The sequence below is a fragment of the Camelus ferus genome, chromosome 1, assembly GCF_009834535.1.
Source record: "Camelus ferus isolate YT-003-E chromosome 1, BCGSAC_Cfer_1.0, whole genome shotgun sequence".
Taxonomy (NCBI): Eukaryota; Metazoa; Chordata; class Mammalia; order Artiodactyla; family Camelidae; genus Camelus; species Camelus ferus.
Window position 1 is genome coordinate 69488409 of NC_045696.1, and position 19221 is coordinate 69507629.

The window sequence follows — 19221 nt, forward strand, 5'->3', positions numbered from 1 at the left end:
AGGGGCTTTGGGAGCTTTATCCAGTCCCTTCTGTGCCTCGAGGACCACCCTGAAACCATCTTGTTCATCCATCAATCCATTCAGCATCTCCCCAGTGCCCACAAGTACCAGGCACTGTGCTAGGGGGTATGGAGGTTGAAAGGTGGTCCTCAGCCTGGAGGCTTGTGCAGTCCAGTGGGGGGAGACAGGCACGAGAGCAAAGCCCAAAGCAGTGAGATGAGCAGTAGCAATAGGGCTGTGCGCGGCGTGCATTTGAGGCACCACTGGAGGGCAGGGCAGGGAAGCTTTCATAAAGGAGCTGGCATTCGACTTGTGTCTTGAACCCAAATCAGGAGGATTTCATAAGGAATCAGGGAGGACAAGGCACCCAGGCTAGAAGAGCCTTGGGTGTAATGGCGTAGGGACATGGCTTATTTTGGGATCTGTACCTGGTTAGGTATGACCAGGATAGAGAATGCTTAAAGGGCAGTGGCAGGAGATGTGCTCCAAAACTGGGGTGACTGGGCTGGGGAAGGTCTTGTGAGGCCACTGCGAGTTTTTGGGAAGGAATTTCGTATGCAGCTAAAGGGCCTTGGAAGAATTTTGAGCTCATGAAGAAACAACTGGGTTTGCAAATAAGGTTAATTGCTCTGACCAGGGTGCAGGAGAGAGAGCAGATCAGAGTGGGGGAAAAACTTCCAACAAGAGTGCACTCAGGGCCTGACTGGGGCAGGGTGCACTCACCCGCTATGCTCTGATATGTCCACAGCAGCACAGGGGTGGCTGTGTCTGTGCGGAGTGCGTCTCCCACAGCCGTGCCATTTGCTGAGTATTTTGACTGTCCCACTGGCTAAAAGGGGAGTTTGAGAGATAATTTGGAGATACTACCACCAGGACTTGGTGATAAGGATATAGGCGATGAGAGAGGGGGAAATGTGGAGAATGGCTACCAGATTTTTAACATGGCCATTTGGGGGATGCCATTCACAGAGCCTGGAAATAGATTCTTCTTCCAGTTAGCAGGAGAAGGGCACTCTGAGTGGCTGCAGAGGGAAGACCCCATAGACGAGTCTGAGTCAGGAGATGGTTAGCACGTGGGAGTGGTGTCTGCCCTCTCCAGGAGGACTCTGAAAGAAGGGCACCTCCAAGGACACACATGCATGCCCATGAGACACCACATGGCCTCATGTCTCCTTCAGTACCATGCCCATACACACCTCTCCGTGTCCATGCTTTTCACCAGGACTTGTGCTGCACCTCCTGGGCTCAGGCCCTAAGCCTGCTCTCCAGCCGTTGGCACACTTGGAACAGAGGGAGACCACTGAGTGGCCAGCAGGGCACATTCACGACCTTCTGAGTCTCCAGGGGCAGCCCAAGTCCTTCACCATCTCTTCCGACCCCAGAAGAAGATGGAGAAGACAACGTGGTGTTGGGAGATTACTATGGACTTGGAGTCAGAAGACCTGGCCATGAGTCCCTGCTTGGCCACTTAACAGCCTTGCAACCTAGGGCCAGTCACTTAACCTCTCTGAAGCCTCGTTTTTTTCTCTGTAAAATGCAAATAATAATAATCCCGTTGCAAATGATGTGACCAGGTAGATGATAGATTGATTAGTAAGCTGGGTTCTTTTTACCTTCAGGGGTGAATGGCAGAAGGTGAGAAATAAAAGTGACACAACTTCTAGAGCAACGATTTGACCAAAAACCTTGTGGAAGGAAGACAAACTTAATTGATAAGTAACTTAAAACATTTATCTAATGCAGACATGGAGGGCATCATGCAAATATTCCATGTGTTTTTAATATTGTGCTTGTAGGTGGCACTTCAGGCTATGTCCCCATGTTCCGCCAGAGTCCATATCCACCCCCTTCTGCTATTCGAGGTACCCTGGTAGGAATTTTTTGAGAAGTTCTATAGAATTCCTGGGGGAATTGACTGAGGGGCTGAGGCCCCCAGAATTTGGAGTCATGGGTAACTTTGCACTTACAGACACACACACACATGCATCCCACCTACTTCCCAAGTTCCTAGGCTGCCTTAGGGGCATCTCCTGGCCCAGAAGCAGGTACAAGCAGCTCTTCAGGGGACAATGTGGAGGCCCTGGCTGATGACCTGCACCGGCTCCTTTGGATTTTCTTTCTTAACTTCCTTCCAGAGTGCTTCTCAACCTTGGCTGCGTATTACAATCACTCAGCGTGCTTTGAAACACACGAATGATAGATCTCATCCCCCAGAGACTCTAATTTATTTGGTCTGGAGTGAGGGCTGGGCGTTAGGACTTCTAGAAGCTTCCTAGGTGGTCCTGAGGGGCTGCTAAGGCTGAGAGCCCCTGGCGCTTTGAAGACAGAAGGGGTAAGGGAGCTCCCCTTCAGGGGCACTTCCCAAGGGCCGCAACTGTGCCAGGAAGGTCCTTCCAAACGTGCCGACTTATTTAATCCTCCCAGCAAACCTAGAGGTGGGGCTTATTTTGCCAATTTATACAGATGAGGGACCTGAGACTCAGAGAGGTCCAGGAACTGGCCAAAGGTCACCCTGCTGCGAAGTGGAAGATCAGCGACTCCAACCAGTTCTGTCTGCTGCTCAAGCCCTCCCGCATTCCCCTGCATCGCGCTGCCTTCCAGAAGAGGGCGCCCACAAGCACATCCCTCTGCAAAGAGTTCTGCAAGACAGACGGACAGCCTGACGAGATGCTGCTCCGAGGCTTGACTGCCAGGGGTAATGAACTGCTTCAAGAGCAGGCAAAGTGGCTTTTCATCCCCCTTGATTAGCACGATAGCGGTTAGGCAGGGAGCAACCACAGCAGTGCAGTTCAGCAAAGCAGCCCAGCATCAACAAGTGCGTCCACTAAACAGGAAACAACCCTCTCTGGCCACTGCCCACCCCGCTCGCGCCTCCCCACCGCCCAGGCCCTGTGCTCCTCCCCGGCCCTTCTCCTCAGGCCCCGGGCCCAGGGGCCGAGTTCTGCAGCCATTCCTGGTATCCTTCCCTTCCCTCCTGCAGGTGATGCAGCACGCGTGGGTGGAAGGGAACTCCTCCGTCAAGTGTGACCGGTGCCACAAAAGTATCAAGTGCTACCAGAGTGTCACCGCGCGGCACTGCGTGTGGTGCCGGATGACGGTGGGTTGGCGCCCAGGGCAGCCCTGCTTCCTTTCAGTGTGGTTTTTGGCTCAAGCTGTGGACATCCTGCCAGAGGGCGTGAGCAGAGCCAGGGGACAGGATAGAGGCAAGGGGGCTCAGAGCCCCTGTTCAGTCCCTAAGTCTGGGAGCCTCCAGTGAATCACCAGGCTGCCCAGAAGAGAGCACCCCCAGAACCAGGGGAGTGTGGGCTGCTTGAGAAGAAGCTGGCCGATCCACTGGTGTTACGGCCAGGCAGCTGTGAACAGCAGGCTGGACCATGGACTTCCTTCGCCTGCATGTCACCCAGGGCCAGGGTGCTGACAGAGTGGGAGAGGTTTTAGACACCAGAATCCCTGTATCAGAGGAAAGCGCACTCTTGATAGTCTCCACTGCCCAGGCCAGAGGCCTGTGCCTGCTGCCACCAGGCAGGCGAGTGTCCGCTTCCTCCCTGGATACCTGGAGCTGCCCGACGTGCCTTCCAAAGCAAGCCCAGTGCCATGTCTAGTCCCCTTGACCAGGCGTCAGCCTCAAGAAGGACGTGTCTCCAGATCAGACTGTGAACTCTTAAAATGCAGAGGTTGCATCGTGGGGTTCAAATCCAGCCTGTCATGAGTTTCTTCAACAAGATCTCCTTCCTTCCAGTGTCTCAGAGCCTCGGGAGCAAACCCAAGGCAGGCTCTGGAATCCACGTGGGGCTGCCACACTGACGGGCCACAGACCTGCTCGGGGCTGTTTGGCCCCGGCTGCCTGGGCAGCACTGGGTCTCCTTCCTCTGTTTACGACAGACACACACCACACACCACACACCACACATACCTGTACCACAGACCACACACACCACACAATCATACACACCACACACACAGCACATACCATACACACCACACACGTACCCCCATCCACATTACACACCACACACTCAAACACACACACCACACATGCCACACAAACCACACACTACACACACATCACCCTCACACACCACACACTTAAACATACACACCATACACACCACACTCACATACCACACACACACACTCTTTCTCTCTGTCTCCCTCTCTCTCTCTCTCTCTCATATACTGCCAAAGCCAACAGTGAATCAGGATTTGGAGGAGCACTCAACAGCCTGCCTCCCCAGTAAATCTCCAAACCCTCATACTTGACATTTCCTTGACTTTCATTCACACTCATCTTCATTTTTCGCTCCAGTTTCACCGCAAATGTGAATTGTCAACGTTGTGTGACGGTGGGGAACTCAGAGACCATATTCTGCTGCCCACTTCGATCTGCCCCGTCACCCGGGTAAGTGCTGCTGCCCTGCCAGGGCTCCGCCCCCGCCCCCGCCACTCCTGCTCACATTTCAGATGCAGGCAGCTTTCAGACAGCCACATCCTCAGAGGGCCTTCCTCCACAACTCTTAGGTTTCATGTTTTCAGCATAAATTTGAAAGAGGTCAGTGCTGTGCTGTCAGACTGTGAGGGAAGACTTCTCTGACTGAAACAATTCCAACTGCTGGCCACCCAGTGCGCTCTGAGATGGCCCATCAAGGAAAGCACATTCATTCCAAGCACCTTGCAGGCAGATCACCGTTCAAGGAACATCAGTCACCACCTGTGCACAGCTAGGCTTCCCAGGCCTCCCTTGTCCCTGTCACCCTCTCTCCTGTGTCCAAACATGGACCTCCCTCTGCCTTGAAGATTTCCACCTGGGTGTCTCAGCCCTACTTGGAAATGAAGCTGTGAAATTAAACTCCATTTATCCCCACCTGGAACTTTTTCTGTCTCCCATGTTGAAGTCCCCTCTCTCAAACCAAGCACCAAACACCTTAACTGTTCTCTTTCCATCTTAAAGATGCTGCTGAGTGCCACTGATTCCTCACATCTCACGCTTGACTTGACCATCTTCTTTTTCATTAAAAACCAAAGAAAAACCACCACTTCTGAAAACCACTTGGCAGTACCTACTAAGTTGGAAATACACAAACTCTGTGCCTGATAAGTCTCCTCCTGTGTATCTACCTGAGAAATACAAGCATTTATTCTACCAAAAGACAGGTACAAGCATGCTCATGTCAACTTTATTCACATCAAACACTGAAAATAAGCTAATGACGCACTGACAAGAGAATAGATAAGTAAGTTGAGGCATATTCATACAGTACAATACTACATTGCAATGGAAAATAACTATATTTAGAAGCAAAAATATGAATAACCCCCAAAATACAATGCTGAACAAAAGAAGTTAGACTCATAAAAAGACATGGTCTATGACTCCATTTATATGAAATTCAAAAGCCAGGCAAAAGCCAATATGGCATCAGGAGTCACAGCAGAATTACTACGCCAGAAGAGGCAGTAGCTACAAGGGCCTTAGGTGTGTAGAAATTCATGGAGCTGTAGATTTAGATTTGAGCATTTTACTGTATGTGACATAAATCTCAATAAAATAAATAATAAACATTGAAAAGAAAAACCAACACAAGATTAATTACCTATTCAGTATCACAGTGTTTAGATAGTGCTGAGCAGAGAAACCACATTGAGGACCTTGCTTCTCAGAGTTCAAGCTTCTAAATCAACAAAGTAGATTCCTGCTAACTTCAGTGCTTCCTCTCCCTGTGTCCCTTCCAGTGTCTCGAAGTTAAAGTCAGGGCAAGTGATGACAGAGGCCTGGAGAGTCCTAGAGAAACCCAAAGGGAGCATTTCTTTTTTTAGGTCCAAAGCCCCACTTTGAGAAGTGCCTCCCTACACTATACTGGTTTTCTGTTCTCTCTCCTTAGGGTAACCATTTGTTTTTTCTTCTGAGCTCTCTCTTTTTTTTTTTTTGTATTAGACATATTTTTTCAAAAGATGCTTGTCTTTCCTCTCTTCTCACAGGACAGGCAAGATGGGAAGTCGGATGGTAGCATGTCAGCCAAGGGTGAACTTATAATGCAGGTACCTCAGCAAAAGCCCCCAGTCTCCTCATTCATTCTAAGTGGGTCCAAGGCTCTGGAGGGGAGGACAGGGTTTGGGTTCTAGAGAAACACATCTCAACCTTTGCTTTCTCATCCGACCAATTATATCACACAGGACGCTGTATTTCCAGCCTCTGGAATTATCTTCAACAACTACACTGTAGGCAAGTGGTGAGAAGGGAGGTAGGTCGATCCCATGGCTGGCCAGACTGGCTTTATCACCTTTTAAGAACACATTGCATAAAACTTCAGTGTACAGATCTCCTGAATAATAACAAGAATGTGGCCTAAAAATAGACAGTTGAGTCTTCCAAGACGGCCAAGCTGTCTCCAGAATGTGACTGCCAAAACAAAGTTCACCACATCCAAAAGTTCTCCTTCATCCTTAAATGTATATTTAAGAACTCATTTTTCACATGAATTCACCAGTGAGCTCCTCTTTGTGCATTCCACAAAGTTCCAGAAAGGCAGCCTGGTGAGGTACAGAGAGTGCTAGAAAAGGAGATAGAACACCAGGGCTCCTCTGCCTCTGAGCCTTAAGTTTCCTTGTCTGGAAAGAGGCAGAGCAGCCCCTGCACTGCCCACCTCCCAGAGATGCTCCCAGATCCAATGAGAACATGCAGATTAGTGCAAAACTTCGGTGATATTGATGGCTGAACCTTAACGTGGGAAATCTCTAGACACCTTGAAGGGCAGAAAGCCAGATGGAGCAGACACACACACACACACACACACACACACACACACACACACACACGATGCAGGTCAGTTGTTGACAGCTGGCATCTATCTGGTTATCCTGCATCTGTTCCAGTTGGACAGTGCCCACGCTGTATACTGGCTATGAAATATTTTGAATATCACCCCCAGAGATAAAAAAAAAATTACTCCTCAGGCTCTAAGATGCTTCTGGGTATCTCACAAATAATCACCCTTGGCAGATGAGAACATTGCTAAAAGTTATAAAGAATGTTGCTGTCCATTTCAAACACTATGGCACTGTGTTTGCTGAATTTTAGCTTGAGATCTGGAAAGGGAGGCACTAGGTATGAATATGGAGCAGAGCAGCCTCTCTGGATCTACGTGTCCTTCTGCTGAACCCACAAGTATGCTGAGGACCCACTCTTGAATCTGGTGCAATGGGGTCCTTGGTTGGAGGGTTGTTCACACACCTGCCCAGCTCCTGAGGCATTTAAAATCCAGTTGATGTTTTGAGCATTTACTTCAGAAGATAAAATATATATATATATATATGCAAATAAACAATAACAAAAGAAACCCAGAAGACAGGACGTGCTTCAAGTGCAGTCATTTTAGCTGCAATCATCAAGGAAAACTTCATGAAATAGCTCTTGAATTGGGCTCAGGGGAGGAGAAGTTTTTTTTAAGAGGTTGCAAAGAAGGAAGAGGGGGTATTTCAGGGCAATAAGGAGGAGAAGGAACTTGTGTGAGGGTCCCCATAGGGTGGGAATTCAGGAGACACACTAGAGGGTAAGAGCTGGGCTTGGCTGGAACTGTGACGAGGGTTAGAGTAACTGAGGGGGAACAGTAGAATGGGGCTGCATTAAATGCCTTGCATGCCAGGTGAGGAAATTTGGATTTTATCCTCTGGGTAATGAGGTGTCATTAAAGGTTTTTGAGCAGGAGTGGCATGACTAATGTGATGTCCTGGAAAGGAAGTGCGTGGGGGCGGCATGCAGGACTTACCTGAAGTGGGAGGAGCCCAAGCAGTGTAGGTGCTGTGGCAGCTGCTCCAGGTAGAGAGACATTCCAGGGAAAGACAGGACAGAGTCTTCCCTGGATGACTGGATGAATAATAATAATAGCCAAGAGAAAGGACAAGTTTTGTGGGGAAAGAAGATAAGTCAGGTTTAGGGTGTGCTCTGATGAGACATCTGGCTTGAAGGTACCCACTGGGCAGTGACAAATGTGGAACCAAGGCTCCAGAGGAAAATCGGGGCTGGATTTGTGGATTGGGAGGGTGCTGGGGTGGAGGTGATGGTTAATCCCACTGCTGTTGCTTTATCTAGGTTTAGGACCAGATGACCATACCTTCTAAGATCATATTTAGTTGGATCCCTCACAAGATCTGATCTTGTGCTGTGGGCACAATGCCACACCATTGTTGAATAATTTCAAGCTATGATGCCACTGCCCCGTCTCTGATCCTGACCTCAAACTTTCATCCCCGTTAACACTGTTTAAAGGCCACTAAGGCAGGAGACACTTAGCTGCTTAATCCCTCAGAAAACTCAGCCAGTAGACAAACACCTACCACCTCCTGACCTCCTCTCCTCCATGCCTGGATCTGCTTGCCAGTCACCTCTCCCAGAAACTGTCTTGACACTGACTCTCATTGCTTTCCTCCTATTGCCTGAAACAGAGCTAATTTCTTTTTCTTTTGCCTTTTAAGTATAAGATCATCCCCACCCCGGGTACCCACCCCCTGCTTGTCTTGGTGAACCCCAAGAGTGGAGGAAGACAAGGAGAAAGGTATGTTCTCTTCTTTTCCAAGATGGGGAGGCTGGGTCAGCCTGACTGGGGTCCATCCTTCCTCTCAAGCACAGCAGCGTGGGCAGTGGAGACAGGCAGACCTGCAGTCCAGTCCAGCCCCACCACAGACCACTTGATGATTTAATTCAAGTAACTTAACATCCCTGTGCCTCCGTTTGCTCTTCTGTAAGATGGAAGTAATAATCATGTCTCCTCCTATAGGGCTTTTGTGAGCATTAAAATAGACACACAGCGCTTAGCCTAGGGGCTGTCACGTGAGCCATTATTTCCAGTTCCCAGGGTCAGACCAAGTTCTGAGATGTCTGTTAAATTCCCAGCCTTCCAAGTCTTTTCTTTTCTTCTTTTTTTTTTTTAACATTTTTTATTGATTTATAATATCTAAGTCTTTTCTTGATAAAAGAGTTGTGGTGGAGGCACCTGGTTGAGACCTCCTGGCCTATCCCATCCCTGAGAAAGCAGGGCACCTGTCTCATCAGTGACGGAAACACCTAGTCTGCTGGGAGCACTTGGGGGTGGGGGTGGATGGCCAGAACAGCTCTGGCTGCCAGTGTTCAGCTCTGGGGTGAGGAACAGATGGCATGTTGATCTGGAATCCAGGTTTTAAAAAACAGTAAGTAGCACCTAAGTGAGAATTGAGAGCCTCCACCCCAGTCCCAGGGGCAGAGCACCCCTCCTGAACTGACCTGATTAGCCTCAAGCTGGAGCCTTGAAACCAAGCCTAGATGCAGTCACTGCCTCCAGCCCTCCTCTGCCCCAACCCCATCTCCTGCATGTCCTCCTGATCCCACGATGTGGGGACCTCTCCACAGAGCGTCCCTTGGTGCCTTTGTCTAGTCCACAGAGAGCAGAATCATACTAACTAGAACATACAGAACTTTTGGGAGAAGGTCTCCATGAAGGAAGAAGCTTTAGGAGAATGGAAGTCCTGTTCTCTGGGTTGATCTGCCCTTTCCTCTATGCAAGGGGTGGCTACTCCTTGGATGGTGCGGAGACCTTGAAACAGGGTGAGGGCGTGGGTGCGGCCAGCTGGACCTGGGACATAAGGGTCTGCAGGGCCTGCGTGCGGTCTTCTCCCCTCTTGGGTTTCAGTGGAGCCACATTCCCACCATCAGTGGGCTCCAGCAGCGCTTGCCCTGCTGTGACTTCTCACAATGACATTCCCCTTCTCTGTCTCCATCTCTCTGTCTCTCTTTTTTTTCCCATAGAATTCTTCGGAAATTCCACTATCTGCTCAACCCCAAACAAGTTTTCAACCTGGACAATGGGGGGCCTACTCCAGGGTATGGAGATACAATCTTTTCTTCCTATTTCTCCCCCTCACCCTTCAGTCTCTAAAGAAGATACCATTTTTGGGGTTGCCTTTTTTGTCTCCTTCGTCTGTGGATTTATCCTTCCTACCGTTTTACTGCTTTTCTCTTCTTTTCCTCATATCTACCCTGTGTCTTCCTGGAGATACTCAGGAATACTCATATGGCTGACTCTGGGAAGTAGCCTCCTGCCCTTCATCCCAGAAAAAGCTGTTGATTTTGCAGGAGGGAAAAATTGTATATGCCATTTCATCATTGGATTGCCAAGAAGGACAGGCTGGTAAATTATTTTCACTCACTTGCAAGGCTGCGTTAGCTGGTTCTTCATACTGAATCATCAGGAAGAAGGATAGGGTCTTCTTATCACTGTCAGTCAGTGGTTCAGAAATCTATACCGCTGATTCCAAGTCCTGCTGCGTGCTCTGCTGTGGGGCATTTTAGGACCAAGACAAGTGGTGGTTCAATGAAATCACTTTTTTTCTGGATCATCCAATTTAAAGGTTGTTAAGCTCTCCCCTGGCCCTTCTCCTCCTGTCATTTGCCTATTGGCTATTTCCCTGCTCTTTGGCAAAGTGCTGAGGAGAGGGACAGCAATAAGAGGAGACTAGGCAGCCCTTTTGCAGCCTGACCCAAGGTCTATGGGAGGAGCTGGTCCTCGTGCTGGTGGCTAACATGATGCGCTGTGGGGCCCTGTAATCAGAGGCCCCTCCAGCATTGGGGCTGGAAGGTACCCAAAGACGGGGCTTCTTACTAGATAGAGCCAGTGCACTCGGGACCTCTGCCCGCCAGCCCGAGGCTATTCTCAGATCTGTGCCTCCTGGGCTGGGCTTTCTAACACACAGCTGCTTTGCCCAACCTTCCAACCCTTATTTCTACTCTGGGTTCAGCAACACCTTCAGAGGGGCTGGAGTAAGGAGTGTTAAAAGGGGCTCTGTCCCTGTCTACAATTGTTTGACACAAAGCTATTGTCTATGGCAGTGGTAGGACAAGACACACTAAAGGAGAAAGAAACATAAGTGCAGATGCAGCCGTGACTCACCTGTAAAACTAATTTCGAAATAGAGTCCACCTGTACTGCTGCGTGCCCCATCACGGTCACCGTGACTGCCAGTTACTGCTCTGTTATGACTTGTGACCAAGCAGCAGCCCACAGATACCTTTACCAGCCCGCTCTCTTCTCGGGCACTTTGATACTTGAATACAGTCCTTCAGCTTAGCTGCATTATCCAAAATTGGTTTTGCCTTGGATGACAAGCCTGGCGGCTACTTCTCAGACTGCTGTGCCCTGAGTATCTCTGCTGTACGTGTCAGTGTGTGATCAGACAGGCTGTCTAGCTGAAGGGAGCCTCCGTTCTGAATCCACTTCCTATAGGAGAGCAGAGTTCTCAAGAGAAGGGGAGGAGAGGGAAGGTTCATTTGCCCAGGCGTGCATCCATGACTTAGAAGGCTCCCGGGGTCTTCTCAGACCACCGTGCAGGGCAAAGAGGAAATACAGAGCTTCAGCCCCACCCCCAGGCCTCTACAGGTTACATCTGTACTAAAGCAGAGCTTCTTAACCTCTTTTGTGCCAGGAACCCATTTGGCAGTCTGATGTAGCCTACAGACCCTTCAGACCCTTTCTTAATAAATAAAGATAATATTTTTTTAAAGTATAAAACCAAATATATAGGATGACCAGGGAAACTAATATTGAAAAAGCAGTTATCAAAAGCTTAAGAAACAAATTTTTGCCATGAGGATATATGTGATTAACTGAGATATTATATAGCAAGTTCCAGAGGCAGATCTAATACCTATGGTAAATTAAAAGCAGTGATGAGCACAAGTGATGACAGAAACTATCCACCACAGCCGTAGTAAGACAGTAAAACACCTGTGATTTCGGCTGCTTAACCAAGTCACAGGTATAGTTAATATCCCGTGATTTGCATCTTACAGTCATAGTGGAAGGAAACCCTAAATTTCAGTTAGAGCTGAAGGGAGATAAGAGGGTAATATGGCCCTCTGGATTCTATCCACAGACCCCCTGGAGGTTCATGCAGCCAGTTAAGGGCTCTGCTCTAAAAGGTTAAGGGCTTGGGGGGAGATGGTCCTTGCTCCACTTGGGTCCAAGTTCTAGACCCACAGGAGAGTGGCATGAAGACCCAGCTAGTTCAGTGTATCTGACTTAAAGGGAAGGTCGTGCAGACAGAACAGGTGAGGGAGCCAGAGAGAAGTCAAAATGTTGGGTGTTAGCCAAAATAAGCAAACTCTAGATTTCTTTTCATAAATAATAGAGAATTTCTAGAAGACCATTTTCTTCTTTTTTTTTAATGGAGGTACTGGGGATTGAACCCAGGACCTTGTGCATGCTAAGCATTGCACTCTACCACTGAGCTATTTCCCTCCCCACAAAAACTGTTTTCTGTGTTGAATGTTGAGTCAGAGTCTGCTTGAATAGAGATGGCTCCCTGGGATTCATGGTCAATGGCATTGCTTAGTAAGTTCTGGCTTTAGAACCTTAAGTGACCCTTTCAACTCCGAAAGGCATCAAGGTAATAACATACTCCCAGGGAAGGGAGCAGTGGGGTAGGGGGGGATTCTGACTCAAGGCGTGTCAAAGGTCAGCCTGTAAACAAAACCATTTTGGCCTCTTTACTTCCCAGACTGAACTTTTTCCGTGATACTCCAGACTTCCGTGTTTTGGCCTGCGGAGGAGACGGAACAGTTGGCTGGATTTTGGATTGCATTGGTAAGAATGGGCTGGGAGGGCCTTTGCAGTTGACTTATAGTAAGTACATTAAGTCAGGAAGGCACTAAAGAAGAAAGAGAAATGGAGCCATGTCTTGCTTATCTTTGTTTCCACTCTTGGATCAATGCTTGACGAAGTATCTACTTTGGGTGGAAAAAAGAAAGGAAGAAGACAATGGAAGGGTTCCCACAGGTACAGATATAACAATTTAGTTTCAGCCTTGCCTCACAGTTATCTGCCATGGCTGGGGTTTGGGCAGTCGCAGGACAGGCCAGATGAGAAGTTGGGTGGAGAGAGATCAGGACTGAGACTCCAGGCAGGTCAAGGGTGCTGGATAAAGGCCAGAGAACTAAGCGTAGATGCACAGCCCAGGGCAAGTCACCTTGAGATAAACACCTGGAGCCGGAGCCCAGAAAATGCACGTAGAAAGCGCAGATCAGTGAAAGCAAAGAAAAGCTATGGTGGGCTGTGTCCAGCATACCTAAATCAAAAATAAAGGGCGATGGGGAAGGCCCAGGCTGGGAGTCTGGAGGCCTGGGGTCTAGTCCAGCTCTGGCTAGATCTGTGAATCCTTGGACACATCACCCGCAGTAAATAATGGAGAGTGACTCTGAAATTCTGAGACATGGGGTATATTCAAGGTCTAACCCTGGAGAACCCACATAAACACCAGGACGTGGGTACATAAGCACAGGAAAACAGCCAAGGAGACTGCTGGGGAGGGTCGTCACCAAAGTCCCCAGAGCAACGAGCCCTGGGCTGCCTCGGTTTTTTTCATCCTTTGCTCCACAAATCCTGCCAGTGCACTTCCAGGTGCCAAGTTCTGGCAATGCATCAGTGAACAAAAGGACAAATCTCCCTCAGGGAGCCTCCTTTCTAGAGGGAAGAGACAGGCAGTACACAAATAAATAAGTGAAACGTACAGTATGTCAGAAGGTGTTAAAAATATAGCAGTAAAGGGGCAAGGGGCGCTCAGCGGTGGGAGTGGGAGGTCCGGAAGGCCTTGAGGAGCAGCTGACCTTTGCATGGAGACCTGGAGGAGGGTGAGCCTTGCGGGTACCTGAGGGAAGAGCAGTTCAGGCAGAAGGAATGGCAAATACAAAGGCCCTGAGGTAGGAGGAGGCCCGGCTGCCGAGGGCTGCAGGAAGGCTTCCAGGCAGTGCGGGGTGGAGTGTGTGAGGGGAGAGGATGAAGGGATGAAGCAGAGATGATGCAGGGCCCAGTCACTAGGACATGTAGGACATTATACGGAATGTGGCTCTCATGCTGGGAATGTCCCAAGATGCTGGATGGTGTTGAGCAAAGCAGAGAGGCAACAGATGCCAGAAACAGAAAAGGGCAGAAGCAGGGAGACTAGTTAGGAGGTGCCTGCGGGAATCCAGGGGAGAGGGGACCAGGGTGTGGACCATGGTAGAAACAGGAGGTGGTAAGGAGTCAGGTCGGGATATCTTTTGAAGGCAGAGCCAGCAGGATTTGCTGACAGACTGGGTGTGGGAGACGAGGGGAAGAGGGGAGTCAAGGATGGGCCAGAAGAGACCCTGATCCGGGCGGAGAAGGCTGGGTCCCCAGAGATCGCAAGCAGACCACCTGGAGGGGTGGGGCCAGCACCACGCACACCTGCCACATCTGCTCCCCCACAGGCACTTTGGTTTCCATGGACACAGCCCTGCCAAGCAGCCACCCACGCTCTCCTGTCACCTCGGGCTCTGGAGTTGTTTGTGGGAGGAGGGAGGCATCCTCTGGGAGCCAGGGAAGGAATTGCTGATCAGCAGAGGTTGGATGGCTGCAGTACCAGGAGCTCCCTCTCCATCCCAAAGGAGAAAGTAGGCTGTGCTGACAAGTTGTATAAGATCTACCTGCAGAGAACACAGGTGATAGAAGCTACCAGGAACAGAAATATCATGTGAAAGGAGCTGCTTTTTCATGGGTTGGTGACCCAAGGAGAAAAAATTAGAGGGGTAAAACGAGTAACTGCACCATGTTCATTCATTCATTCTTTCAAGAGAGATTAAGGCCCTTGTTCCGTGCTCTCCAGCACCCCTCTTGGTCCCCTTTGATCTGTTCTGCAACAGCCAGAGTGGTCATTCCTGAGTGCCAGTGGGGACCATGATATGTAAGGCACATCAGTGGCTTCCCAGGAGTCTTAGATAAAAAGAAAACCCTTCAGATGCGCTACAGGGCCTGGAGTGATCTAGCAGCTGCCCCCACTTCCCAGCCTCATTTCGTACTCCCATTTCTCTCTCTCTAAACCCAGACACCCAGTCCCTCTCTCAGACCCTCGAAGGCACCAGTCTCCCTTCCACCACAGGACCTTTGCACAAGTTGCTCCTCTTGTCTAGTCTGCTCTGCTGGCCTTTGCTTGGTCAGCTTCTGCTTCAGATCTCAGCCAAAGTGAGGCTTCCTCAGGGGGAGCCCTCCCTGACACCTCATTACAGGACCACACTCATTTCCAGCATGAATTTGAAATTATGCATCATTTAAATGAAGACCTTGTTAATATCAGTCTCTCTCTCTCAAGTGTTAGCTCCCATGAGAGCCTGAGCCATAGCTTTTTACCTGCTCTCAGAGGCAGAGCATCTAACACAGCACTTAGGCCTTCAATAAATACGTGTAGAGATACCACAGTGAATGAGTTCCCCCAGGGAGGTTCCGGTACATTTGGGGAACAAATAGTCAATTGCAAGAGAGTGTGATGAGATCATGAGATCATCCTTGGTGCTAAGGAAACACTCTGGAGAAGCACCAGGTCCAGACTAGGGCAACCAGGGAGGGCCTCTGCTCTGAGCAACAGAGAGCTTGTGATTTAAAGCACCGAAAGCACTTCAGCGTGGTTGACATGTTGAGTGGGAGGCAGGATGTGAGAAGGATAAGGCTAGAGAGAAAGGCAGAGCCAGGAAGAGCCTCACTGCCATGCTAAGGGGTGATGGGAGCCATGGCAGAAGGGAACACAGTGGACTAGTGTGATCAGGCTTGTGATTCAAGGATGCCTGCCTTGGTGGAAGTGTGGGAAACACACTAAGGCATGGACCTGGAGACCAAGAGGGCAGAGAGGAGGCAGTTACAGCAGTACCGGGGGAGGAATCATATACCAGAATCCAGGATCACCATAGATGGAGAGAAGAGATGGCTTGGAGATCTATTTAGGAAACAACTTACAGAAATTGATATGTGAATGGATGTGGGGTGAAGGAGAGGAAAAACCCAGGGTGACATCCAGGTCTCTAGCCTCAACACTGTGAGGATGGTTGACTTGCTGGGATGGGGAGCTCAGAAGGAGGAGCAGACCTAAGCAAACAAGGGCCTTCCAGGCAAAGGGAAGAGCCCGTGCAGAGGCAGGGAGGCACAAACGCGGACTGCATGTTCTGGGAACAGTGAGAGAGTCCATTGCTTTACTCCATGCTCCATCTCAGCCCTCCCAGTGATGATCTCAGCCCTCCGTCTCTCCTGAGCTCAGCCATTTCTAGCATGAGTCTGACAACCTGGGGGACCTATGAACTCTCGTTTTGCTGGGGCTGCCCTAGCATGAGCCTCATGCAGGAGGCTAATTCTTGCATTGCCCCTGTCCCCCACTCAACCCCTACCCCTGCTCCCCAATCACATCACTCACATCCCGGCACCAGGTGCACTGAGATTTATGTAGGTGGTGTCCCCTGGAGCCCTGCAGGTGTCTGGCCTCCTTCAGCTTCCCCAGCTCAGCCACTGTGCTGCTGTAGATCTGCAGCCAGATTAAAACATACATGTTTCTCTAATGGTTTGGTCTGATGCTCCTTCACGGCCGTCATGAGACAGGATTAAGAATCTGTGTATTTGCAAGTCTGGGGGCGGTGAAAGTGGCAAACTGGTACCTGGGGGCCAAGTAACACCTGCGGCTTTGCTTGTTAGACACGTTGTTATTTTTAAGTTTTTGACCCTGAGTGACTAGAAGTGAGGCATCTTCAGTCTTCCAAGTGCCCCACCAATCTTCTGATGTCTCAGACCCACCTGTTTCACTATTTATGCACCTGCCTAGTCTCTGGAAAAAAGGAAGAATACAGACTTGGAGCCTCAGAGATCTGGGTTTGGATCCTGGCTCTGAAATTACTTTCCCTCTGTGAACCTCCGTTTCTTCATCCATGAGAATGACAATACCTTGCAGGGTCTGTCTGAGGAATAAATGGGGTAAATGCTGGTTATCGTTAAGGATTAAAACTGTGCAAACTAATGTTTTTGCGGTGTCTGCTGTCACCCTTAAGGAAAGAATTAGGATGAAATGAGGATGAACAGGTGCATGTTGCAGGGAGACAGACTTAGCTCAATGTGAAAAAATCCTTTGCAGCGGTTAACACATTGCAGAAGGAAGAGATGGCTTTAGGAAGTAGTGAGTTCCCCATCGGGAGAGATATTCAAACAAAGAAAGCTATGGAGGGCTTCAAGCATTAGATCAGAGGTAACTAGACAACTCGGACATTCTGTAATCCCATGGCATATGGCTCTCTCTTCCTCTTCATGGGTCGCAGATAAGGCCAGGTTCGCAAAGCATCCACCCGTGGCCGTCCTGCCTCTTGGAACAGGAAATGACCTGGCCCGCTGTCTCCGCTGGGGAGGAGGTGAGTCTGCGTGGGAGGAGGGTCTGAGGACAAGCGCTCCAATCTACTGGGGCTCTGCAGAGCTAGGATGAACTTCCCTTTAAGGATGACGTTTCACCGAGTAATACTCAACTCTGGGGTCCTGTCTGCTCCATGCCTTTTCCCTGCCCTTGTTTCCAGGCCAAGGCCTGTGTTTACCCATCACTAGACTTACTATCATCCCCAAACTCTCAGCTCAGAGCCTGCCTCCCCCAGTAGAACAAGTCAACTTTAGGGTAGAATCTCCTTTGTCTCCTCCCCAGTGTTCATCCCAGTAGGGGGCTCACTTAGACAAGGGTTTTCTGCATGTAATTCCCCCTCTCCAAATTACTGATCTTTTTCTGAAGTAGGACTCAGAATGCCGACAGAAAAGCCACATCACCAGCTACCAGGGACATCCAGATCATCCTCAGCCCCTGTGGCCGGGGGCCTTCATTGTGAAATTCCCCAAAGAGGGAACTCAGAGTGGTAACCAGCTTACAGGGCAATGGGCAGGAGCTAAAGAGAACTCTGCAAACTACCACAGCCTCCTGGAGCTGGGCATGTTCTAGAGAGTGGAGGAGTTCAGGTCAGCCGGCAGAGAGGACAGATCAGTCTGGCAGGCGGAACTGGAGTGAGACTCCAGATGGCTGATCAGTTCCCAGAATGACTCAAGACCAGGCCAGCCAGTGGTCAGTGCGATGCTCGGAGGACAGGGGCAGGGCAGGCAGGAGCCAGCCCTGGAAGGAAGTCGGCAGGCATGGGAAGAGCTGCCAGGGTCCCCGGCCTCATGCCAGGCTAGGGAAGAACCCTCTGTTCAAGAGGGACAGGCAGGGTGTGGCCCCATGCTCTGGGCATCCAGGCCACATAGCAAGGCACAAATTTCACACAACCCTGTGTTCCCTGATAGCAGCGAGTCCCTCAGCTACCTAGTTGCTAATATTGCTATCTTGTGAGGCATCCCTGAAGGAGCTGACCAGAGCCCTGACAATTTGAAAATACTCTTCAAGATTGCCCCAAACATAAGCAGGAACATGGATGTGTTTTTTGAAAGAAGAGATTCTCTCTCTCGTTAACTTCTCATCACTTAACAGTTCACTTGCTACATTGGTTTTCTATTGCTATTATATAATACTGACAAATGATTATAAGCTAAAAGGCTTAAAATATCCATTTATCAGCTCACAGTCCTGTAGCTCAGAAGGGTCTTCTGCTCAGGGCCTCACAGGGTAGAATCCGGGCATTGAACAGGTTGAGCTCCTGTCTGAAGACTCTGTGGGAGAATTTGCTTCTCATCTAATTCGGTTGTTGGTGGAATTCAGTTCTTTGTGGTTGTAGAGGTGAGGTCCCTGTCCCCTTGCTGGTGGTCAGCCGGGACCACACCCAGATCCTAGAGGCCTCCTACATTCCTCACCCAACGGAGCCCTCTATCTTCAAAGGTGGCAACAGAGAAGCTCCCTTACTTCAAATCCTTCTCAAATCTATTTCTTAAGGAAAAGTCCAGTCTTTCTAAGGACTCACCTGATTAGGTCAGAACCACTCAGGATAATCTCACTGTCTTGAAGTCAGCTCTGCATATAGCTAATCCTGACAGTGACCATCCCATCTTACCCCAGGTCCTGGGGCTTTTGCTGGGTATATACACCAGGAGGGCAAGAAACATGGGGACCATCTTAAACTTCCGCCTCCCACGCTGTCCGTCTCTGTCACGACACAGTCCTGGCGCAGATCCTCTGTTCTCCCACGTGCAGCTTCCTGACTGTCCAGCCCACCGATGCCCCAGGGCTTGCTTCAGCCACACAGTCCTGCCCATCTCTGGCCAGCACCCCGCCCTACCCCTGCTACTCTGGTTCCAGAGTGCCCCAGCTTCCTTCTAATCACTCCATATTGCCGTCTCCTTCTCCAGGGCTCAGAAAACCTCCCTGGCTCTGGCCCACAGACACACTGGGGAGACCCCAGCACCCTCGGGGTTCCCCACCCTGACCGCTGCCTTGCAGCAGCAACAGCAGCACTGAGGGCGAATGCGATGC

General features: G+C 49.9%; 1 protein-coding gene across 7 annotated transcripts in view; it reads left to right on the plus strand.

Annotated features, from left to right (window-relative positions):
* Window positions 1-19221, plus strand: part of DGKG (diacylglycerol kinase gamma) — a 194942-nt gene that overhangs the window by 79474 nt on the left and 96247 nt on the right. For 4 of the 7 annotated variants that reach the window (XR_004320963.1, XM_032482760.1, XM_006188830.3 and 1 more), the window contains 7 exons: window positions 2981-3097; window positions 4307-4399; window positions 5977-6036; window positions 8470-8549; window positions 9776-9850; window positions 12523-12608; window positions 17105-17194. Coding sequence is in view for 6 of the 7 variants with exons in the window: in XM_032482760.1 (XP_032338651.1) it covers window positions 2981-3097; window positions 4307-4399; window positions 5977-6036; window positions 8470-8549; window positions 9776-9850; window positions 12523-12608; window positions 17105-17194 (601 nt within the window). In the remaining variant the exon portion in view is untranslated. Of the gene's footprint in view, window positions 1-1339; window positions 2696-2980; window positions 3098-4306; window positions 4400-5976; window positions 6037-8469; window positions 8550-9775; window positions 9851-12522; window positions 12609-17104; window positions 17195-19221 lie in introns of those variants that run through there. The other 3 variants (XM_032482793.1, XM_032482770.1, XM_006188834.3) reach the window with 3 other exon arrangements.